General features: G+C 43.3%; 1 protein-coding gene across 1 annotated transcript in view; it reads left to right on the top strand.

The window, feature by feature from the left end:
* Positions 1-25895, top strand: part of PDIA4 (protein disulfide isomerase family A member 4) — a 581813-nt gene that overhangs the window by 314232 nt on the left and 241686 nt on the right. Inside the window, exon 7 of the mRNA XM_068236444.1 lies at positions 9382-9533. Within this exon, the coding sequence (XP_068092545.1) occupies positions 9382-9533 (152 nt within the window). The remainder of the gene's footprint in view (positions 1-9381; positions 9534-25895) is intronic.

Genomic DNA, 25895 nt, shown 5'->3' with positions numbered 1-25895 from the left:
AATCTGATCACCCACCCACACCAATAGATTGCCCGCAGATCCGACGTCAGATCACCTCTCAAGTGCAGTGTTTACATCTGTTCTCTACCCTAAACACCCACTAATTACCCATCAATCACCCATCAATCACCCCCTATCACCACCTGTCACTGTTACCCATCAGATCAGACCCTAATCTGCCCCTTGTGGGCACCCAATCACTCGCCTACATGCTCAGATTGCCCTCAGACACCCCCCCCCCCCCTTATCAATTCGCCAGCACAATATTTACATCTGTTCTTCCCTGTAATAACCCGCTGATCACCTGTTAATCACCTGTCAATCACCCCCTGTCACTGCCACCCATCAATCACCCCCTGTCACTGCCACCCATCAATCAGCCCCTAACCTGCCCCTTACGGGCAATCTGATCACCCACCCACACCAATAGATCGCCCGCAGATCCGACGTCAGATCACCTCCCAAGTGCATTGTTTACATCTGTTCTCTACCCTAAACACCCACTAATTACCCATCAATCACCCCCTGTCACTGCTACCTATCAGATTAGACCCCTATCTGCCCCTAGGGCACTCAATCACCCGCCCACACCCTCAGAACGCCCTCAGACCCCAGCCCTGATCACCTCGCCAGTGCATTGCTTGCATCTATTCCCCCCTCTAATCACACCTTGAGACACCCATCAATCACCTCCTGTCACCCCCTAGCACACCTGCCCATCAGATCAGGCCCTAATTTGCCCCGTGTGGGCTCCTGATCACTCGGCCAAACCCTCAGATCCCCCTCAGACCCCCTTCCGATCACCTCCCCAGTACATTGATTGCATCTATTTTCCCCTCTAACCACCCCCTGAGACACCCATCAATCACCTACTGTCACCCCCCTAGCACTCTCCTATCCATCCGATCAGGCCCAATACAACCTGTCATCTAAAAGGCCACCCTGCTTATGACCGGTTCCACAACATTCGCCCCCTCATAGACCACCTGTCATCAAAATTTGCAGATGCTTATACCCCTGAACAGTCATTTTGAGACATTTGGTTTCCAGACTACTCACGGTTTTGGGCCCGTAAAATGCCAGGGCGGTATAGGAACCCCACAAGTGACCCCATTTTAGGAAAAAGACACCCCAATGTATTCTGTTAGGTGTATGACAAGTTCATAGAAGATTTTATTTTTTGTCAAAAGTTAACGGAAATTGATTTTTATTGTTTTTTTTTTTCACAAAGTGTCATTTTTCACTAACTTGTGACAAAAAATAAAATCTTTTATGAACTCGCCATACACCTAACGGATTACCTTGGGGTGTCTTCTTTCTAAAATGGGGTCACTTGTGGGGTTCCTGCCCTGGCATTTTAGGGGCCCTAAACCGTGAGGAGTATAGAAAACTAATGCCTCAAAATGACCTGTGAATAGGACGTTGGGCCCCTTAGCGCACCTAGGCTGCAAAAAAGTGTCACACGTGGTACCACCGTACTCAGGAAAAGTAGTATAATGTGTTTTGGGGTGTATTTTTACACATACCCATGCTGGGTGGGAGAAATCTCTCTGTAAATGGACAATTGTGTGTGAAAAAAAAAATCAAACAATTGTCATTTACAGAGATATTTCTCCCACCCAGCATGGGTATGTGTAAAAATACAACCCAAATCTCATTATACTACTTCTCCTGAGTATGGTGGTACCACATGTGTGGCACTTTTTTACACCCTAAGTACGCTAAGGGGCCCAAAGTCCAATGAGTTCCTTTAGGATTTTACAGGTCATTTTGCAAAATTTGGTTTCAAGACTACTCCTCACGGTTTAGGGCCCCTAAAATGCCAGGGCAGTATACGAACCCCACAAATGACCCCATTTTAGAAAGAAGACACCCAAAGGTATTCCATTAGGAGTATGGTGAGTTCATAGAAGATTTTATTTTTTGTCACAAGTTAGCGGAAAATGACACTTTGTGGAAAAAAAACAATTAAAATCAATTTCCGCAAACTTGTGACAAAAAAATAACATCTTCTATGAACTCACCATACTCCTAACGGAATACCTTGGGGTGTCTTCTTTCTAAAATGGGGTCATTAGTGGGGTTCCTATACTGCCCTGGCATTTTAGGGGCCCTAAACCGTGAGGAGTAGTCTTGAAACAAAAATAACCTGTGAAATCCTAAAGGTACGCATTGGACTTTGGGCCCCTTAGCGCAGTTAGGGTGCAACAATTGTGTGTAAAAAAAAAATCAAACAATTGTCATTTACAGAGATATTTCTCCCACCCAGCATGGGTATGTGTAAAAATACACCCCAAAACACATTATACTACTACTCCTGAGTACAGCAATACCATGTGTGGCACTTTTTTGCACCCTAACTGTGCTAAGGGGCCCAAAGTCCAATGAGCACCTTTAGGCTTTACAGGGGTGCTTACAATTTAGCACCCCCCAAAATGTCAGGACAGTGAACACACCCCACAAATGACCCCATTTTGGAAAGTAGACACTTCAAGGTATTCAGAGAGGTGCATGGTGAGTCTGTGGCAGATTTCATTTTTTTTGTCGCAAGTTAGAAGAAATGGAAACTTTTTTTTTTTGTTGTCACAAAGTGTCATTTTCCGCTTACTTGTGACAAAAAATATCTTCTATGAACTCACTATGCCTCTCAGTGAATACTTTGGGATGTCTTCTTTCCAAAATGGGGTCATTTGGGGGGTATTTATACTATCCTGGAATTCTAGCCCCTCATGAAACCTGTCAGGTGCTCAGAGAAGTCAGAGATGCTGGAAAATGGGAAAATTGACTTTTTGCACCATAGTTTGTAAACGCTATAACTTTTACCCAAACCAATAAATATAGGCTGAGTGGGGTTTTTTTTAATCAAAAACATGTTTGTCCTTATTTTTCGCGCTGCATGTATACAGAAATGTTACTTTATTTGAAAAATGTCAGCACAGAAAGTTAAAAAAATCATTTTTTTTGACAAAATTCATGTCTTTTTTGATGAATATAATGAAAAGTAAAAATCGCAGCAGCAATCAAATGGCACCAAAAGAAAGCTTTATTAGTGACAAGAAAAGGAGCCAAAATTCATTTAGGTGGTAGGTTGTATGAGCGAGCAATAAACCGTGAAAGCTGCAGTGGTCTGAATGGAAAAAGTCACTGGTCCTTAAAGAGGAACTCCAGTGAAAATAATGTAATAAAAAAAGTGCTTCATTTTTACCATAATTATGTATAAATGATTTAGTCACTGTTTGCTCATTGTAAAATCTTTCCTCTCCCAGATTCACATTCTGACATGTATTACATGGTGACATTGTTACTGTGGGCATGTTATGTAGCTGTTTCTAGCTGTTCTGGCTGTTAGACAGCTCTAAACAGCCATTTCCTGTCTGTGAACATTGTCACATTGTGGCAGTTTGCCAGGAGTACCGCGGTATTCAGAGCCTCTAGTGGGAGTGGTTTCAGCACAAAATCAGTCACACAGCGCCCCCTGATGGTCTGTTTGTGAAAATCATTCTATTTCTCATGTAAAAGGGGGTATCAGCTACTGATTGGGATAAAGTTCAATTCTTGGTTGGAGTTTCTCTTTAAGGGGGGTAAAGCCCACGGTCCTCAAGTGGTTAAATGCATACGCTAGGTATTGTCTATTTGTTCAGTCGTCACCTCTTGTTATATGAAGCATATGGCTATAATAGGTACTGTAATTGGAAAAAGTTTTGTACTATATATATACTGTTGATGACTACAAAGCTTATATTTTGTTTTCTGAAAGCTTTAATGTAAAATTTTCATTAGCACAGCTGTAATGATTAATGCTTTCGTCAATAAAGATATTTGTAAAAGAGATCTGTAGCTTAAAGTGTACCCGAGGTGACATGTGACATGATGAGATAAACATGTGTAGTGTACAGTACTAAACATATTAATAACCAGGGAGTTTTACTTGTTTTATTTTGCTGCCTGAAATAGTTAATTTTTAAGGCTGGAAATGACAGCTTCTGTCTTGTCAGGAGCTTGTCAGGAATATAGTAAACATCACTGATAAGCAAATTACAGCCATAAATTTTTTTTTTAACAAAATACATTTTCTACATATTTCTGAGAGCAGATGGAGAGCGGGTCAATATAGTTAATGTATTTTCATTTAGGGACACTTCATTGACTGCAACTGAGCAGAGACAACAAAACATTCAATCGACTTTCTAAATGTTTAAATATAAAATAAAATCCTGGGATGTCTTAAAAAGTCATTTTTAGGAGTAGGAGGATAAATATAATTGTTTATCTCATCCGTTTATTTTCACCTCGGGTTCACTTTAAAGATCCTCTTGACTTTCATTCCCTCACATTTACCTCCATGACGGTCCTTAAAATGCTCCGCCAAAGGGGTTGTATATTTTTGCCACATTACTGGGCACTCAAGCTTGATGCCTGCAGGCTCATGCATCCTTTTGAGGAGCAGACAAAGCTGATCAGTTGCACCCCTTGCTGACAGCGAGGAGGGCCCCCAACCTCAGAGACCGCCTGGTTCACAGTGAGTTACAGGCTAAAACTAATACATGGTTACAGGAACGTGTGCCAAATGGCATGTTCAGGTGTGGCAAGTGCAAATTATGCCCGTTTGTTGATAGGACCAGGAGCTTCCAGGATAGACTAGGTGTCACCAACTATGACATAAAATCCTTCATAAACTGTGATAGTGGGAAGGTGGTGTACATGATAGTGTCCCTGTCATCTTAGATATATAGGGAAGACTAAGAGGGCCCTAAAAGAACGGGTGTTGGAACACTTGGCTATTATTGTAGGGGGGGGAAGGGTCAGACCAACATGGCAGAACACTATAGAGAGGTTCACGGCAATTGCTTGAGCGGTACAACTGTAAAAGGGATATATAAACTTAATATTTCAAGCCGCAGAGGTGACTTTGATGAAGTATTACTTTGCAAAGAGTCAATGTGGATATTCAAACTTGATACGGTGAGCCCTAGGGGTTCAAATGTAAGGTTGGACCTTTCACCCTTACTAAAATCAGCGAGGTATGGCTGATCCTATGGCACCTGAGGGGCCTATAGAAATCAATAGTTGTGATAAATTGCTCTTTTTTGAGCTATGTCACCTTACTATTGGAGTGTGAATATGTTTGGTTCCGCAGTGAATGTTATAGGTGCACTGTGCTTTTTAAGTTGTCGCTACCCGCTACATACTAATAATAAAAGATATGCACTGATGCCTGTATCTAAAGTATAAATTACCATATGGAGATCTGAATTGACTTTTCTTGATGCCCACTATGGTTGGACAGTGTGCATTTATGTGATATACAAGGATAATATTGTGAAGCAATTTTGGAATTCCGAGAATTAAAAGAGGGTATTGCTATTGGATGGAATATGGACAGCACCTTGGATATTATGATGTGAAATTTAATGGAAAATTGGAACTGTGGTAACTGACATATGCCCTGTACTAAACTCCATCTGGATCGTATTGCTGCTTCAGGTGACTGGAAGGTATGAGACTTTGCTGTGTTCTTAGGCTATGATGATGCGGGGAGCGGGATATTCAGGAATTGGCTGGAGTGTGCAGTCCTCCCTCCCTCTTCTCTCCCTTCCCCCCTCCCCCTCTTTGGCTTGCTTCTCCTCCCGATGTTTGCTGGTGGATGGGCGTGGCATGGGTGGTGAAAAAGGCGACACGTCAGGAGCTAGCCACACCTTGAGAAAGAACCTGGGCGGTTCGAAACGCGTCGGTGGGCGGAGCCTCGATCAGCTGATCGCTCCATAGCAGCGTGTGTCCGCTATTGCTCCGAGCCCGGCATGCTCCTTCCCCTTGCCGGTAAATCATCACGAGAAGATCCCCTGCTGCGACTGAGCAGGAGCGATAGGACCGACAGGATCAGCTGGGTCCATGTGAGGTGGCTTTGTGGGTCTATACGGAGTATCACGTTGATGTTGGTGAGATCTCTCGATGCTACAGCTCAATATTATGTGCAATTTGGATATACAAACAGGATGTGACTGTCACAAACGTAGAATCAAAGCGGATCAAGCTTAATCCTTGTTGCTGAGTGTCTAAAGGGGGCCCCCCAACATTTTATATGTTACTGGGCACGGTGCATTTAGAGGTGAATGCGCGGGCAAGTGATGGTTGTATGTGTGTGATCATGCCATACACGCATTGCATTTGGAGGCACATGTAATTTAGATAAGCTGGTTCATGAAGTTATTTGCTGAGCTCTTGTTTTTAACTTTTGTATTGGTGATGACAATTGAGTTGCTTATATCGTTCTTGGAGAATTTTATGTCAGTGCTGTAACTAATAAAGATTTGTATTCCTTGCTGACACTATGGCCTGGGGCACACCAGAGGAGTTTTTCTGAGCGTTTTGAGTTTTTAAATCTGCTGCTAATGTTATCCTATGTGTCTGTGCACACTGGATTAATGAGGTTTTGTAAAAAAATCCATAGCATTACATTGGGAAGAGCTTTTGAAACCTCTAAAAGTTCTTTTCAATGTAATGCTATGGGGTTTTATACAAATCTCATTGCTCCAATGTGCACAGACACATAGGATAACATTAGCAGCAGATTTAAAAACTCAAAACGCTCAGAAAAACTCCTCTGGTGTGCCCCAGGCCTAAGAGCCCAAAGCTTTTCCTTTTTTATTATGTTCCTACTTAAGGGCTGTGTCACGCTCTATATTGGTGGAGCATACGGTACAACTACTGCCTGATAGTTGTCATGCACATGCTTAAGCTTCCTGTTTTTTTATTCCAGTCGCACTGAAGGCACCATATCATATACTTTCTTCCTGGCACTTGCAAATAGTGCTGGATCAGGCTGTAGATCAGCATGATCAAGAAGAAGAGTTATGGTCGCCCTCATCTCCAGAAGGAGCCTTGTCGTCACCTTCTGTACCTGCGGCACTGCAGAGAGAGTAGTTTGAAGAGGAGTCAGAGGAGGAAGGTGGCTTTGTGGAGGTGGAAGACCAACCAGAGCAGGCGTCCCAGGGGGCTGCTTGTTACCTTTTGGGGACCCTTGGTATTGTACGTAGCTGGGAGAAGGAGACCTTCAATGACCTCAGTGAGGATGAGGAACGGGAGAGTGCTACCTCGGCATCCCACCTTGTCAAAATGGGGTCTTACATAGTTACATATGTTACATAGTTATTTGGGTTGAAAAAAGACATACGTCCATCGAGTTCAACCAGAGAACAAAGTACAACACCAACACCAGCCTACTCCCTCACATATCCCTGTTGATCCAGAGGAAGACGAAAAACCGTTACAAAGCATGGTCCAATTAGCCCCAAAAGGGAAAAAAAATTCCTTCCCGACTCCAGATGGCAATCAGATAAAATCCCTGGATCAACATCATTAGACATTACCTAGTAATTGTAGCCATGAAAGTCTTTCAACGCAAGGAAAGCATCTAAGCCCCCTTTAAATGCAGGTATGGAGTTTGCCATAACTACTTCCTGTGGCAATGCATTCCACATCTCAATCACTCCTACTGTAAAGAACCCTTTCCTAAATGGCTAAAACGTTTTTCCTCCATGCGCAGATCATGTCCTCTAGTCCTTTGAGAAGGCCTAGGGACAAAAAGCTCATCCGCCAAGCTATTATATTGCCCTCTGATGTATTTATACATGTTAATTAGATCCCCTCTAAGGTGTCTTTTCTCTAGACTAAATAAACCCAGTTTATTTAACCAGTATTTCATACTGTCCTAAAGAAGAAGGACCTGTACTGGGTGGCAACGCTACTAGACCCATGGTATAAGCACAAAGTGGCGGAAATGTTATCAACTTACCAGATGTCAGAAAGGATGCAGCATTTGTAAAACAGTCTGCAAACTATGCTGTACAATGCGTTTAATGGTGAGGTCACAGCAGGATGGGAAAATAATGGGAAGAGGTGCCAGTAATGCTCTTCCGACGCCGGCAAGGACAGGACGCTTTACCGATGCATTGGTAACGTCGGATATGCAGAATTTTTTAGTCCAATGCATCGCCACAACCCTTCGGGATCCACCCTCAGAGAATGCCTCGACCGAAAGGTAGTGGACTACCTGGCGTTAACCAATGCTCATAAGAAGAAATGCCTGCAGTGGGCCCAGAACTACATGAAGACTAACTTTCAAACAGTCTTGTTTACTGAGAAGTGCCGTGCAACCCTGATTGGTCCAGATGGATGGAGTGGTTGGTGGATGGCCATCATGTCCCAACAAAGATTAAATGTCAGCAAGGAGGTGGTGGAGTCAGAATCATGGGTAGAGAGCTGGTCTGCTCTTTTAGGGTCCCTGAAGGTGTGAGAAGATGTGTGGCCTCCATCCTCCCTGACCTCAATCTTATTGAAAACCTTTGGAGCATTTTCATGCAAAAGATGTAAGAGTGGGTTATACTGGGGGTTATACTGACATCCTGCTTAAAAATTCAAGCATAAACTCTCCAAAAACTCACAAGTTCAATTGATGCAAGAATTGTAAACCTGTAATTAAATAACTCAGTCCTATGCTAATATGCTACTTGACCTGTTAGCATGTTTTTGATCGAAATGGCTTTTGATTTCAGTAACTATAATCTTCTAATGCTGCAAATTCAACAAATGACTATGTTCAGTTCTTAAAAAACTATTAAAAATGATTATGCGCAGCTGAGTTTCTAAACATTTTACTTATGAAAAATATACTGTTAAAATATCATTGAGGTTTGTTCAGTAAAATTTGAATTATACGCTAATGGTTGATGATCAAAAATTATGCTAACTGCCACTTGCATCGACTATTTAGGAAAATCAGAGAAAAATATAATTTGCAAATTTAATTATGAATGCAGTGTACATTACCTAGTGGCAAGATCAAGGGACATAAGCTAATCTGATGCTATGAAATTCTTGTTCTTATGCATTGTTAAAGGGAAGGTCCAGGCAGATTAAAAAAAACAAAATCAACTTACCTGTGGGTTCCTCCAGCCCCTGGCAGCCGTCCTGTACCCTCGCCACAGCTCCGGTTGCTCCCGGAGTCCTCCGCTGCAGAAGCCAACCTCACCAGGTCGGCTTCCTGTGCATTCCACCGCTCGGGTCACGTGTCTTACCGACGTCATCAGGATTGTACTGCGCAGGTGCAGAACTACTACGCCTGCGCTGTACAGGCCTGATGACGTCGGCCAGACCACGTGACCCGCACAGTGGAACGCACAAGAAGCCGAGCAGGAAGCCGACCTGGCGAGGTCAGCTTCTGCAGAGGACACCGGAAGCCACCAGGGATGCTGCAAGGGCACAGGATGGCTGCCAGGGGCTGGAGGAAGCCCCAGGTAAGTGGATTTTGTTTTTTTTTATATGCCTGGATGTATGCTTTAAAACTATTTTATTGTAATTTCATTTTCTTTTTCTACATTTCAGCAAATTCCTTAAGGGAAGAATTTACGTTTTACCACACCTTTAATCATGATATTATAAACCTCTTGCAGTTATCAGCTGGAGAAATAGGTGTCATGCATCCTGACCGGTTTCAATCAAAATATGAACCACAAATCTACAATTTTGAAATTAAGGTACGTTTACTATGAGTCAGTCTTGTACATTTCGGTAAAGCTAGACCTCTTTTTATTAGCTATAATTCCAGCCAGCAAATCAATTACGTAATTTAAGCAACCTATTTCATACATGAAGGGCTACATTTTCACAGGTGCCACGTTCTCAAGGGAGCTGCTGTTTCATTGGTTCTGCATATAGAAATCCGGATCATTTTATTTGGCCAAATATGATTGCATTTACAAGGTATTTGGCTTGGCATTTGGTTAACAGGACAATATGACACAAGTAAAGACATCATAGATATTAAAAATCAAGGACAGTATAGGAAGTAAAATAGTGGAAAATGGGATGAGCTGAGATGTCTTCTTTCAAAAATTGAACCAACATAAGTCCTTCTTGATAGGATTTAACCACTTGAGGACCAGAGGTTTATACCCCCCCTAGTGACCAGGCCATTTTTTAAAATTCAGCACTTCACAGCTTTAACTGTTTATTGCTCGGTCATACAACTTAGCACCCAAATTAATTTTACCTCCTTTTCTTCTCACAAATAGAGCTTTCATTTGGTGGTATCTGATTGCTGCTGCTATTTGTAGTTTTTTTGTTTTGTTTTTTAATCACACAAAAAAGCAAAATTTTTGCATTTTTTGGTATCCTTCCCCCACCCACCCTCCCCCCTCAAATTGGCGCTACACTTAAATACATACAATACACATCACATGCATAGGCATAGGACTATGGCAGGGATTAGATTATGAGCCCCTCCGAGGGACAGTTAAGTGACAAGGCATTACTCTGTGCAGTGCTGCATTAGATGTTAGCGCTATATAAATACATTAACACATATTAAAGAAAAACGAGCCTGCCAGCGCTGATCAGCTGCTGGCAGGCTGATCGCGGTGCCCTGCTCTGTTTAATGACAGAAGAACGCAAGCTCCCATCAAATCTCGCTCCTCGCGAGATGACTCCATATGGTCTTGCTGAAGAACAGAGCCACTCTGTGGCCGTTAATCTAGGTTAAGTGGTCGCAGAGTGGTTAACTTGCCTTCCTCTGTGAAATCTAGTATAACGAATACATTTCAGTTCCACTATGCTTCCTCACACAAGTATCTTATTAGGGATAAAACTGACGCAAAACCTATCTGATCTATTTAAAATCAATTCTGTCCCCCACCTGTCCATTATTAAAGAAGAATCCTCAGCTATGTCTACATTTTGTCCCTCTTAGTCAAGTCGCATTTAAGATGTTCCTCCTTCCCAAAATATTATCTTTTTTTGACTTTACAAATCGTGATACACAAATCCTTCCTTCTTGACTTCAAAAGATATATTCCCCCAAAAAGCTAGTGGATTGGGGCTTCTGTGTATCCTGTCCTATTATTTTATTTTATTATATTATTATTTTGCTGCAACACTAGATATGGCCAGACATTGTTGGCCTCTAGAGTCCCTAAAGCCATGGGTATCTCTTGGGCTCTTGCCCAAGAATTGTACGTATTAGCATGGTCCTTGGTGCTCCTCCCCCAGCTTCTACCTATCCATCTGTTCAAGCTATGCTGAAGGCATGGGAACATTTTTCTTAAACATCCTCCAGACCCTAAGACTTCCCATAGCCCCTTAATACATATTCTAATTCTACCTTACAACAGTTCACTCCTAACCTCAACCTCTCAAAATGGCATCTAGCTAACATTATCTTAATGATCTTTTCATAGACCAAAGTCTTAACCTCCAAAGCAGTTTTAAACTACCACAGTTGCTGTTTTTCACATATCATACAACTTGGTTAATACTCATCATATTGTCCCACCACAACTTCCTAGCAGAATTTTGACGATGCTTAACTTTAGAGGCAACTTATCAGGTGGAATCTCAGTATGGTATGAAGAATTGGTATGCACTTCTATTTTCCCACTCCAGAAATATGTCCATACATAGTCCTATGACCTTAGCTCTGCTGTATCATTAGATCTCTTGATGAAAGACACGGCCTTAATCACTAGATACTTGGGATGTAACTCCCATTGGGAAATGTCACGCAAACACCTGTTCAAATGGCATTATAACCACAAAAGATTTGGGCCCATATGCAATTCACTTTTTCTCCTGACTTTTCACCTAGGTGATATTTTTAAACTTGTCAATAAAATGCCTTTTAATACACCAGAAAGCAAGAAAATACAAAAAATAATTTTGATATTAGTTTTCACCTCCTTTTCAGTGCTATTTTAGTTGAAAAGTGTTGGAAAGTTATTTTAAATCAAAGATTAAAAAAAATTATCTCCCAGGAGAAAACTCAGGTGCGAAAGTGAATTGCATATGGCCCTTAGTCTTTTGCACCTGATACGTCCCCTTTATGTTGGCATTGTTCTTCTGTTGTTGGTACTTTGATTCATATGGTATGGTAATGTCCTCTAGTTAAGCGGTTCTGGCTACAATTTGAAACATTGTTTAAAATTCTTCCTTCTGGGCTTTCAGACAAATTTTAAACCAGCCTCACTCCTAGTAGATCTCAACAAGTTGCCTAGAAATGTTCAGCCTTATATATGTCATGTTAACTGCTCAATCTCTCATTTTTACTACCTGGAATTCCACTGACCAATTATGCTTGTCAACACTATTGTCTTTGGTCAACAAAAGTATTTGTCTTGAGCAAAAAATTAGGGGTAAAATTTCAGACCCCAAATATACCCTTTCTCGTCCTGAATCCTTTTTGCAATAGAATCCATGATATACTCTTATGCTCTCAAGGGATTAACTGATTATATATTCTTGTCAGACCTTAGTGGTTTTGTTTTAAGTTTTATAGGTCTTTTTTTTTTTAGTTATTCATTTGGTTTAAATATCTCACATATAGCACTAAGACCCTTTTCTCATTTCCCTTTTTCAATTGGGCTTTGGCCCTCTGGTTTGGATAGTTTCATATTTGATCTATGATGCATGGTGTCAGCCAAAGTTGGTCTTGTCAATGACACCATGTTTGGTTATCTGTATTATTTGTGCTCTGGGTTCTGCCTTTTATTAGACTGTTATGTTATATCTGAATGTCTCTATCTTGTTTATACATGCCTTGTGAAGTATGTTGATATATTTGGTATTGATATATGACTGCTTTGATGTTAGCACCTGTTTGTTTTAATACCTAATAAAGATTTATTGTAATGAAAACGGGATGGGAAGAATTCATTTTTCAAGTCCTGTTCAGTGCTGGATGGAGTTCTGCTGAGATCTACCATCATCTCCACTGTCTTAAGAACAGTTAGTTAAACGTTGTTGCTCCTGCGTCAGAAAGAAAGCTGCCCCACTTCATGACTATATGCAGACTCATCCCCATTTCATGTGAGACCAACTACTGTTCTGTCATCTGGAAACTTCTGTACCTTTACAGATGAATCTGTGTAGATGTAGTCATTGGTGAACAGTGAATAAAGTGGTGGAGAGAGTAAACAGCCCTGGACTATCAGAGCGTCTGAGATAGGTTTCCCCAGTCTAACCTGTTGCCCATCAGTCAAATTGTTTTTCCATATGCAGATGGGTTCAGGTATAGCTTATTGATAGTTTACTGTGTAACAAATTAACCTACCATAGGTTCCTGTAGACTCCAGATGCTGTGATGCTGTGGTATGTTGTGCTGAAACGTGTTCACAGCATCCTCTGCAGACCTATTAGGCCTGTAAGCAAATTGCAGAGAGTCCAGCAAGGGATTTTTGATAATTTCAGGCAAGCCATTTTTTTGTTGTGAAGGTACTGTATTGAGGCACAGTAGATGGTGGCTGGGCTGAGGGTGGGATGAAAGGGTCTAAAGGTAGCCATACACTTTTCAATGATGGGAAGATTTGACCAGGAGACAAAGTTGATCTCTAATCAAATCTAATTAGAGAGAGATCTGTCGGCTACCTATACACTGCAGGCCGATTCCTGATCAATTTCAGCATGACATCTCTTGGGAATAGGCCAAGCCCGCCAGATCTGCCACCTCGAAGCTGTTCCCCTAATGTATTAATGTGCTGTAAGTTTGCATTCATTCATTACCTGTCCTGTGTCGTGGTGCGCGTTTGTCTTCCACCGCTCTTCTTATCCGTGTACGCGCTGCCGGCATGTCGCGTGTGATGTAATGCATCGGCGTGCTTTGCGCCTTCATTGTGTATGCAGCGAATAGAAGAGCTGCGGAGGATTGACGTGCACTGCAACACAGGAAAGGTAATGTATAATGCACACTTACAGCACATTTATACATTGGGTCACCAGTGCCGGTGGTTTTATAGCGTTCGTCACTCGTTCAGATATGGCTCACGGTTACTGCTGCACACCGGAACGAGTAAGTCGGCCCTATATCTTGCAGCATGTCTGATTAATGTGACTAATTTTGTCCCGAAATGGGTCACATTGCCGATCAGGCATGCACTTAGCGGCACAGATTTTCATCCGATTATAATAATCGAACTAGATGGTTAATCGGCCACCAAGTAGCCTGATTTATTAGCCACCTTTAGGAAGTGTCTGTGTGTTGGTAAATAGATGCAAACTTCAGCTCATTTTCAAGCTCCAAGTTGATGCTTGGACTTTTTTTTTTTTTTTTGCAATTGGAGCTCACTCCAACCTGAATTATCGCAAATTCTTTCTGTTTTAGGAAAGAAAATTTTTGTTTTTCTTAACATCTTAGTAAGGGGGCTTTTAGGACCATTGTAGTCCCTTACACACTCCAATGAGTTCTGGGTCACCATGAGCTTTCTGGTTAGTCTGTACCTCTCTGTTTACAAGCCCTACTCCATAGAGCCAAATTAATCCATGCCATGCACTGATGAGGATCAAACAATCCGAAACAGTCTGTATGCATGTTGGATTATTATGGCTCTGTACAATTTTACAAGCTGACACATCATTGCATTCCAGCGGTTCTGGAGGTGTGTTTAGCTTCTAAGGGTACAATGGTTAATTTGCATATATTCAGCAGTGGTGCTCTGGGAGACATCTCGAGCTCACTCCAACCTGAATTATCGCAAATTCTTTCTGTTTTAGGAAAGCAAATTTTTGTTTTTCTTAACATCTTAGTAAGGGGGCTTTTAGGACCATTGTAGTCCCTTACACACTCCAATGAGTTCTGGGTCACCATGAGCTTGCTGGTTAGTTTGGACTGCGGAGGAGTCTTTTGTAGTGCAGTTTTTTTGCATCTGTGATACCATTTTGCAGTCTGTATCTGGCAGGTCTTTGTCTCCCACGTGATATGCTCTTTCCTTTTTAAGACATAGCTTCTTATGTCCTCGTGTACACTAGAGCTCGTTGTACCTGATGCATTTTGGTGGGAAAGCAGATCTTTTCGCGAAAGGTAATATAATGTCATTGTCACTGGGTTTGTTCAGGTCACTGGTGGATTCTTTGAATACATTCCAGTCTCTTGTGACAAAGCAGCTCTGTAGCTTTTCTACCACTGTTTGTCCATGTAACTGTGGATGCAACAGAAGTTTTTTGTTTTTGTCTGCATGATGGGATAAGCTGTATTGCAGCATGATCAGAGTTCTCCAGAGCTGCTCTTCAAACAGAGTGATATGAATCCCTAATCACGGTGAACAATGTAAGTGTTTCTCTAGTTTAGCATGTGATGCGATTGCCTGCATTTTAGGAGATTTCTGCTTCGATTGAAATGGATGGTGACAAAAAGAGTCAAGGTACTTACTTTCCTCCTCTGTGAGCTTATATGCCAGTTTGTGGAAGGATGTATGCAGCAACCTATATAAATAAAGAAAACTCACTTGGTGAATAGAAGGGTCTGCAATTATTTTTATTTAGGTTTTATTTACATCTTCTGTAGCAATGTATATAGTGCAAAACAGACAATAATGGGGAGCATAGTCACTGGAGCAGTTCAACAAATCAGGAAATCCAGCAATATAAATACATATAATTGATGCCTTGCTTGAAAACCTCACCAATACTAGTAAATGTTCATTGGATAAAGTACTACAGAAAAGCCTTCTCGTTAGTTCTGATTGCCGGAGGCAATCAGAAGAATGCGGCGGAAGCGCCCTCTAGTGGGCTTTCATGCAGCCAACTTTCAGTTGGCTGCATGAAATAGTTTTTTTTTAATTAAAAAAAAACCCTCCCGCAGCCGCCCTGGCGATCTTAATAGAACGCCAGGGTGACAGGTGTTGCAACACAGACAGTTGAAACAACTGTAATAAGTGAGTGCCTTTTGACAATTTGGTTATTCTACTGTCACATTCTTTAACTTATTTTTTTTTTATAAAGCGTCTTTATATAAAACATTTTTTTTCCATATCACAATTGTACATACAACAAAGAAATGGGAATATTGTTGGAAATTACATTTGTACAATCTGAAGTTTGAGGCAAGACCTTTGGCTCATTCGAGACCTCGAGGTTCATCCGCCACTAACTATACATTCAAACACTGATTGACTTGAGGACACCATAAAGTAAACATACATGGTAAACTTCCACCAGCTAGTCATTTCAATCTGAGTATCCCCAACCTCCCAGTATTAGACAATACCCCCATAGATACCCCAATACCATAGGTAATATAGGTGTGGTAAGTAGTGATAAAATTGGCGAATGAATGAAAGGAGCGCTGACGGGGTAAAATTGCCTTCGTCCTGAAGGTGAAAACACGTGCGGGCTGAAGTGTTTAATCCAGCACTGAGCTCAATAATCTTTTTTTTTTTTTTTTTTTTTTTGTGGACAACCGTGAGTGGTAGTTCATCAAGAACATCCCATGAACCTCCCTGGTAATTTTAATACCCAAGTAAGTAAGTCCCTCTGTTACCCATCTAAATGGTGAAGTTCCTCTTAATATTTCTAATCTCTTCTGGTTGCATATTGATCCCATAGCCTCACATTTATCCGAATTGATTGATGAACTGGACACGTCCCCGTAGTTTTCAAATACAGACAACAGATTAGGCAGAGTTATATGCGGGTTCACCAGATAAAATCAGTAATTTGCATCAATGGCCACCCGGTGTTTGTCAGTGCCCACCCTGAGGCCTGTGATATGTAAGTTGTTCCTAATGAACATCAGGAGTAGTTCCAGAGAGAGGGCGAAAATCAGGAGGGACAACCCTGACAGGTGCCATTATTAATCTCGAATGGTTCCGACAACACCCTTGCTGAAAGACCCCTGCATAGGCACAAAATCCATGTTTTCCCCCAGTCCAATAAGCGGTAATACAGCCTTCATGAAGCCCCAGCTGTTCCTGTCTTACGCGTTCTCAGCATCTGTGGATAAAGCATGATGGGATCAGCTGAGGCCCACGCCCATTGGACCAGGTTCAGAGTTGTTAATTATGTTATTGCAAAATCTGTGTTTACTTTCAAATCCACATTTAATAGGGTGATTGGTCTATAGCTAGTGCAAGAGGAGGGATGCGTACCCCACTTGTGAATTACCGTTATATGTGAAGAGAATTCTTACCAAACCTTGCCTGTCTACCCTCTTGTGCCACCAAGGAGTTTAAAACTATCACCCAATGGGGTTTTATTCTTGAATGAATTGTTTAAAGTAATTAAGCGTAAAGCCATCTGGGCCAGGGGCCTGGCCACCGACATAGATGGCAGCACCCTCTTCACCTCGAGCCCCATAATAGGAACCTCCATTTTTTTCACTTCTGACTGCGGTATTCTTTTTAATTCCCGAGTCTACCACATACTGTATTAAAGTGGACTCAAATTAAAAATAAAAGATTTCAGAAATAAAATCTATTTTCTAAATTATAATAATAATTAGCAGCCTTTTTTCAGCTGCATGATGTCAAATATAAAATATTTTACATTTATTGGAGGAACCCCTCCCTTCCTTTCATATTGCCGGGACAGAATCCGGCAAACTGGTGGAGTAGGTGGTGTCCGGCAATGGAATTGCTAATGGCTGCCCCCTGTATAACCCTCGTTATGAAAAGAAAAGGGTGAACAGCATGCATTGAAATGCTCATAGGCTTGAAGAAGTGTTAATTTATCTTTGTATGTGTCAGAGTGGTGCAACTAAATATTTTGAATTAAAAAAATTGTTTGGTTTGGGTCCGCTTTAACTTCCCCAGCAGGTCTCATGGTCTTGCTCTTGCCTCCCAGTTTTTAGTTTATATTACCCTTCAAAGAAGGATCTAAAGACTCTCGTCTATGACTTGCTCCTGAAATATTTATCAGATCGAGAATCACACATAAAGGAGATGTTATTAGAAGATTGTTGATTCTCGCTAGCATTTTTCCCATTTTGTTCCCATATTCATTGAATAAGCGGCTACATCACTGTGCAGCAAACCACACCTTCATGAATAAGGGCCGGTTCACACTTGCTTAAAGAGAACCCGAGGCGGGGTTCTGGGAATAAAATCCCCATACAGAGGCTGGGTCTGTCTATAAAGCCCAGCCTCTGTTGCTTTATAGATCGCCCCTAAGCCCCCCCTGCGCTCTGTAATCCCCTCATAAAACACAGTCACGCTGCTGACACGCAGCTTGTCAGAGCGCGCTGTGTTTTCCTCTCCTCTGTCAGTCTCGCCACTCCCCGCCTCCTGCATCGCGTGATGCTTGCATGTTCTGCTGCCGTTCGGTCCCTTCTAAAAAGCCCGGTGGCTGGTATTAGCATGGGGATCTCCATTGGGCTGCAAAAGACCAATGGGGATCCTTAGCAACAGGGAGCATTCACATTGGTTTATTTTGGCCCAATGACAATTCTCCCTGTTGCTAGGGAGAATTGGCCTGCTGCAGTGTATGGAGAGCCCCATGCTTCTGGCCTCCGGGCTGTTTAGAAGGGACCGAGGGGCAGCGGGACAGGTGAGCTGCGATGCTTTTGTGCAGATGTGATTGACACAGGAGCGGACAGGGTGCGGACACGCATTGTTGCATGTGGATGCAAAACAGACTGCTTACCTTTTCCATTCTGCAGCTGCTCAAGTGTGAAACAGCCCTTATAATAATTTTAACCTTCCCTTTTCTGCTGTTAGGTCCCCCAACACACTGTGATATCTGATAATGGGCATGATTCACAAAGCTTTTTCACCTGTTTTCCTCTGTTTTCACCTTATCTATGTTACATTTTTAAAGAGACTCTGTAACAAAAATTTCATCCTGTTTTCTACCATCCTACAAGTTCCAAAACCTATTCTAATGTGCTCTGGCTTACTGCAGCGCTTCTATTATCACCATCTCTGTAATAAATCAGCTTATCTTTCCCCTGTCGGACATGTCGCCCTGTGTCTGGAAGGCTGCCAAGTTCTTCAGTGTTGTGGTTCTGCTATGCACTCCCTCCTCCAGGCCCCTCTATGCACACTGCCTGTGTGTTATTTAGATTAGGGCAGCTTCTCTCTGCTCTCTTATCTTTTACAAGCTGGATAAATCGTCCTCTGAGCTGGCTGGGCTTTCACATACTGAGGAATTACAGACGGGCAGAGCTGTCTGCACTCTGCAGGAAGAAACAGCCTGTCACTTCAGTGGATGAAAGCTGCAGGGGGAAGGAAACACACAAATGATCTCTTGAGATTCAAAAGGAAGGCTGTATACAGCCTGCTTGTGTATGGATGTATTTTCTATGTGTGGACATACTGTACATCAACCTACTTCCTGTTTTGGTTGCCATTTTGTTTGTTTATAAACAAACTTTTTAAAACTGTTTTTAACCACTTTTAATGCGGCGGGGAGCGGCGAAATTGTGACAGAGGGGAATAGGAGATGTCCCCTAACGCACTGGTATGTTTACTTTTGTGCGATTTTAACAATACAGATTCTCTTTAAGCTCCCAAAGAGCAAAAATATAATATAATTAAGGTAAGAAAAGTAATATAGAAATTAATATAATCAGGAACAACTACATTTTAGTGATTATTTTGCTTGTAAATGTGCTGAAATTTTATTTTTATCAGTTAGGTGATAAGTCATTTATGAGAGGTTTTGTGAATAGAGCCAATGTGTTCTTGTGCACACTCTTGCCTCCCTATCTTGGCCAAGCTGGCAGCCGATATGTCCCTCGCCCCAGCTCTGGTGTCACGGGGTACCCTCCGTTGCAGATGCTGACCCTCGCCTGGTCAGAATCTTCCAGGCCACATGAGCACGCTCGCGCAGGTGCAGAAGATGCTGACCTGGCAAGGTCAGCATCTGCAATGGAGGGGACCCTGGAACATCGGAGCTGCAGCGAGGGACATATCGGCTGCCAGGGGCTGGTAGAAGCCCTGGGTAAGTAGATCTTGATTTATTTTTTCCTCTGACCTTCCCTTTAACTGGTGAACGTAATGCAGAGTTGTTAATTTCAAAATATTCATTAATTTCTTTTTCCAATGTCTTAACAACCTCCTCACTCCTCAATAAAGATCTATTAAGTCTCCAAGATAAGTTTTTGTTCCCAGGGTCTCCTTGCCCTGGTTCCAAAAAGATAGAGGCATGATCACATTGAGGCTATGCCTATATCCAATTTCAGTTTCTGAGAGCGTAAATTGTGGGAAACCATAAAACAGTCCTGGCAGGAATAGGAACTGTGGGGGTGAGAATAAATAGTCTAATCTTTCTCCCTTGGGTGCTGGAGATGCCAAATATATATTAGTTGAGGTTTAACAAAATTTTGTCTACCCTTACCAAGTGCTTCAAATGAGACACTGGATTTGCCCAAGGTAGAGTCAGTTAGGACCCAGAACAAAATTAAAATCTCTAGCCAAAATCACTGAGCCCTCAGCAAATTCTTTGCGTGCTCAGTGTACTGTTTACAAAAGGAATCTAGCCAGTATTTGAAGCATACACCACTCTTAGGGTCAGCTTTAGTTGAAAATCCCTTTTATCGTCACAAGTGGGGCAGGATGTGCGTGATGACATAGACACGCTTCGGTGCCCGCCCCGTTGCCGGATCGATACTGAACAGTGTGGAGCCTCGGCTTTCTTTGGTGCTGAATGGCCAGCCGCAATATGAAGAAGGGAAGTTAACGCTGCCTCACCTAAAACCCCTCAGCGATCGGCGGCGAAATACTTCACCCCTCCGAGCATCCCCGGGTCACCAGAGAGGATGACTGAAAAGGCTGCCCAACAACGCTCAGGCTCCCCGCTCTCTGCAAAAAAGACACCTAACCTTGACGAGGTACCTAAAAAACTTGCCCACAGAGCAGGACCTGTTAGACTAGACTGACAGGATCTTATCGGCAACAAAGTCAGAGGTACTGGTGGTCACGGGTGAAGTAGCTGAGCTGAGGGGGAGAGTGGAAAGCCTGGAAAAAGAAATGGAGGCTGCTCATGCGGAGTTGCTGACATTACAAACGGGCAAGGAAAAGCAACATCTAGGCAGTATATTATGTTCTCAAGTAGAGGGCCTGCAAAATTGCTCACGTAGAAACAATATATACGTGTGCAAGGTCTCCCTGAAACAGTTAATGCAGACCAACTGGGAACTGTCTTGCAAAAAGTCTTTAATAGCGTCTTGAAGAGAGATGCAGCTCAACTGATTAAGTTGGATAGAGCCCACCGAGTGCTAAGATCAGCATCTCAGGACTCTGATCGCCCCTTTGATGTGATATGCCGACTACATTATTTTACTGACAGAGAGGAGATAATGAATGCTGTTCGGAAAAAAGACCAAATCATATATGAGGGGAAGTCTCTCCAACTCTATCAAGACCTAACGACTAATTCTATCAAGAAGTAACAACTTTACAACAGAGAAGAGCCATGCGTCCGCTACTGCAATGCTGCAAAAAGAGGGAGCAACATACTGCTGGGGTTACCCTTTCGCCTTGCTGATAAGGAGCCTTGTCGTTTGCCCGAAGACACCCTGGAAAATTGTCAGAACTTTATAGAGCTTTGAAGCTGCCAAGCGTAGATCTCACTGACTGGGATCCGGAGGCTGTATTCCTTGGCAGAAATGGCAAAACTCAAAGGAACCGTGAGCCACGTGAGTTATAAACTATGTGTAATGATCCGCTCAGCTGGCTGCACAGGCAGACAGCTGTTTGACCATTCCTTATGTCTGAAAGATGCAGGTCTCTGGAAAAGAGACATGGCTTCATCTTGCAACTTTCAGAGCTGCTTTGCTGAGGAATTTGCATACATGCAAATTACCCAGCTGTCTCCTTTGAGGGCTGGCACTATAAAGACCTGCTGCTGACCAGAAGGCTTTGCTGGTCATAACGGTTTGTTAAATCACTCCTGGAGTGTCAGCCTTTCCTGTTGGATTGTTATAGTTAGAGTAATTCTGGGGACTGCACTAGGCAGCTTCTCTAGTGCAGTTAGCCTGCCTATCTGTTTTGTCTGTATTGCCTCTCTGTTGCGATTGTCCTGTCGCCAACGGTGGTCGTCAGGAAATCGTTCTGTCTGTCTAGGAGTTTAGCTGGAGCAGCGGTTGCTACCAGCTATCTCCTCTGTTTGTCTTGCTTGGATCGCACTAGCCTCTAGCAGTAGCGGCTGTGGATCCTTCTGATCTGCTTTCTTGGAGTATAGCTGGAGCAGCGGTTGCTACCAGCTATCTCATCGCCCTGTCTTACTTGGATCGCACTTGCTCTGGCGGTAAGAGCAGTGGATCCTGCTAGCTCTGTTGCTTTACCCGGATCGCACTCGCTCTGGCGGTAAGAGCAGTGGATCTTTCCTATCCTGTTTCCCATTCATCTGTCTGTCTTGTCTGGTACGAACGCTTGCTGTAGGCTCGGTGAGGTAACCGTTAAGCAAGCGCTCGCGTTCTCTGTTTCGTTTTTGTGTGGCGGGGGTTAGTTAGGACTGCTTGTCTCTGTTGTGCTTAACACGCGGAGACCGCGCTGTAAATGTGTTCGCTGTTGCAAATGAGTGCGGTGTTCGCGTTTAGTTAGCGGTTGTTATTTTCCTTATCTTCTCATTGTATGATTTGCTGTGCCTTTGCTACTCTCGTGCCCTGTCTTGCTTAAGCCTTGTGTCACCTCTGGCAATCGCCTCTCTCGCGATTGCGTTCCTACTTCATATCTGCTGTTGTGTGTGCACCGTCGCGGGTTGACGACTAGATTGGTGCACATACATACATTCTGTCCCTGTGCTCATTTTCATTCGCAATCGCTTCCCTTGCGATTGCATTCCTTTTTGGTTTCCTCTGTTGTGTGTCCACCGTCGCAGGTTGGCGGCTAGATTGGTGGACATGCATACATTCCTCATCTGTGCTTATTCGGTCTTGTGTCGCTGTTAGCAATCGCCATCTCTTGCGATTGCCTTCTCACCTGATCTTCATGGTTGTGTGTTCGTCGCAGGGTGGCGACTAGATTGGTGGACACACATACCCTCTGTCGCTTTGATCTCTCTCTTTCAGGGCTATCTTGCCCTGCGTTTCTTCCCTTCGTACAATTCCTGTCTGGCGTCTGTGGCAGGGCAGAGGAACTGTTCCTCTGCACTCCACAGCTCCACCTGCCGACAGGAATTTCCCTCTATAGGTGCATTGCACCTTTTGCTGGGTTCCCTCAAATTATATGCTTGTGGAGGATTTCCGCAGTGTCAGCGCACGTCCTGTGTGCTGATCACGGAGAGAATTCCACAATCCTTACACTATGATATATATATTTAATATGTCGCCCAGGCTAGTTGCCAGAACCTGAAGATATCTAGGAGGCGACATGGTTTTCCCCTGATATGGAGCCCAGTTAAATCATGTGGGCCTTAGGACACAGACGTAGAAACCCTATGTATGATGCACTGGTTCTGCGACGATGCATTTTTCCTTTTTTTTTTTTTTTCTTTTTTCTAGCTCCCCTCTGGAACTGTGGAATGGCCTTTGGCCTGTCTTGTTCCCTCGGCATGGTTGGGTCCCGTGATGTATATGAAAAATGATAGCCTGTCAGAGAATTAATGAATAATTTTTTTTGGGGGGGTAGGACATGGGGGTGTGCCAGGGGGGCGGATCAGCCCGCCGCCGGGTGAGGGCTCGTGGCACTCCAACCCACCCCCCGGTGGCACAGAAGGGCCATGGGTGACCTGTAACTGGAATTATTGTTAAAGGCTTAATATTTTTTGGAACCTAAACTTATGAACCTAAGTAATTTTGAATATGGAAGAAACAATGCAGGTGTATATTGCTATAGTTGAAGTACCTTTGAAAAGCAATAATATGATGAAATGTATTTGTGTATCCTGCACAGTTGTGCCAGTATGTATTGTTTTTTCACCTGAACATACTCTATGTAAATGATAATTTATATGCATCATAGCACTGGGATTTAGAAGGAGATGGGTTTAGATGGCTATATTGGGGTATCTACTGGGAAGCGCTCAGGTTCGCCCCCCCCCAGAGGGTATTGGTAGAGGTTTTTTTGATTGGGGGGGGAGGGTATCAGTCTGGAGGCGACTCCGCCCGCCGCCAAAGTGCAGCGCTCGGAGCCGCCTCTGGTGATTTGGGGAAATAGGATAAGGAAGCACTATTATAACGCATTATTAAACACGAGTGGACACCTCTGGAAGGGGAGGAGTGTTGGACTGTCGGTGACGCCACAGGGCCCTGTCCCCCCAACGATACACAAATACAGATTTATAATGATCTGTCCTCTCGAGATGGGGGGAGGGGGGTGGATAGAAGTTAGAATAATTTCGAGATGTTTGACACACGATTACCTAGGAGAGGTGGAATAGTATGATTGTGAATAAAGATGCACTAAGTAGCACATTTTGTAAGTCATGATGTGGTTATATATTGTTAATATGTACTGTTGGCAATAGCACAATGAGGGTAACAAGTAACATTTTTTCCTTTTTTTTTTTTTTTTTTTTTCTTCCTCTTTTTTTTCTCTCTCTTCTTCCCTTTTTTGGGAGACAAGGGTATGGAGTGGGGTGGCTCTATATTTTCCCTGAACTAATGCAATGGAATTCTACAAGTATACTGGGAATAGATGTGAGATGATGGCATTTGCATGTGTTTGTATACCTGATTTAGCCGTACCCACGTGTATTGCTTCTACTCTCATATTTAAGCACAGGCTAACCGTGCCATGGGAAAAAATGAGTCTCTACTTGAATACATTGTATGTGTTTGATAACACTGGGTTTGAGAGAGGAAGGTGTTTATACGTGCAAACCTGGGATATTGGCCAGGGGGGCGGGTCTGCCCGCCGCCAGTGTGTGGAGGTCTGGAGTGGACCGGCAGTGCTCAGACCCACCCACCGATGACATTGGGGGATTTGTGTGGGGGAGAGGAGGGGTGTAGGGCTGGCGGTGACTCAGCCCGCCACCGGAGTGCGGTGCTCGAAGCCACTTCCGGTGACTCAGGTGGGGGGAAGGCAGAGAGCGAGAGAAAGATTTTATTTTATTTTTCTGTGTTCTTTTCCCCTCAGGTCTGGGCTTTAGGTTCATGCGGTGAGTGCCTGTCCATTGCAGGGTATGCTGGGCAGGCGGTGGCAGCGGGCGTGCGCTGGCTGCCCTGGGCGGGGAGGGGCCCGGGGAGGTGTCGGGTCATAAGAATTGCGGACCTGGGGGGGGGGGGGCGGAAAGGTATGAGGGAGGGGCTTTTGTGTCTGAGTGTAGTCCTTGGCCCCTGGGCCACTGGAATTTGGCCCTGGATGGAGGTTTGGATACTTCCATGAAGATGAGGGATGGGACCCAGTGGATATAATCCACAAAAGGTTGATTGTCGGTTAGTAACCACAATGAAACAATGTTTACTGTATGTATGAATAGACTCATTAGAGACCCCGATATCTGTACTGGAACTTAGACGGGCCCTAAATAAGATGCTGGGGGGGTAAGGCCCCTGACCCGGATGGGTTCACACTGGAGTATAATAAGACCTTTGTGCACACCCTGGAACCCTACTGGGTCTCGGCCCTGAATGCTGTGGCAGAGCAGGGAGAGGACCAGACCTTTTGGGCAATATCCCGCTTCATCAGGCTATAAACAGCAGTATCTCACAGCGTGGGGTCCAATAAAAGCTTGGCACTTCACAGAGGTGCCAAGCTTTTATTGGACCCCACGCTGTGAGATACTCCTGTTGTTTATAGCCTGATGAATCGGGATATTGCCCATGAAATGCGTTGCAGTATTGTTTTAGGAGTATGTGAATAAATTCTTGTATCTTCAAGCAACAGCATCGTGTCTGTTTTTGGGTGTTGCTGGGCCACCACTGCCACCTGAATATTTTTAAACATTTTAGAATATTTTATCCTGTTGGCGCCTCTGTATCTCCCTATATCAAGTTGTCCACCCTTGGTGGAATGGTGAAAAACCCTCTTTTCTTCTGTCTACAGAGAGCGACATCTTAGCCCTGAGTAGGGACAGGCCTAATCTCCCCACCTGCTTATACAGTGGTTGCCTATAAGGTAACCCAGGTTTGTAAACATATTACTTACTTTTCATATTAACTTTAATTCCAAAACATACTACACTATATTGGGCTCTCGGTCTCCCTTCTTCTAATATTGACCAAGTGGGCTTTGTCCGTCTAGAGAGGCACGTGA

Source organism: Hyperolius riggenbachi, chromosome 5 (genome assembly GCF_040937935.1).
Source record: "Hyperolius riggenbachi isolate aHypRig1 chromosome 5, aHypRig1.pri, whole genome shotgun sequence".
NCBI classification, from domain to species: Eukaryota; Metazoa; Chordata; class Amphibia; order Anura; family Hyperoliidae; genus Hyperolius; species Hyperolius riggenbachi.
Note: the sequence above shows the minus strand (reverse complement) of the source record. Positions and strands in the feature narration are given on the sequence as shown.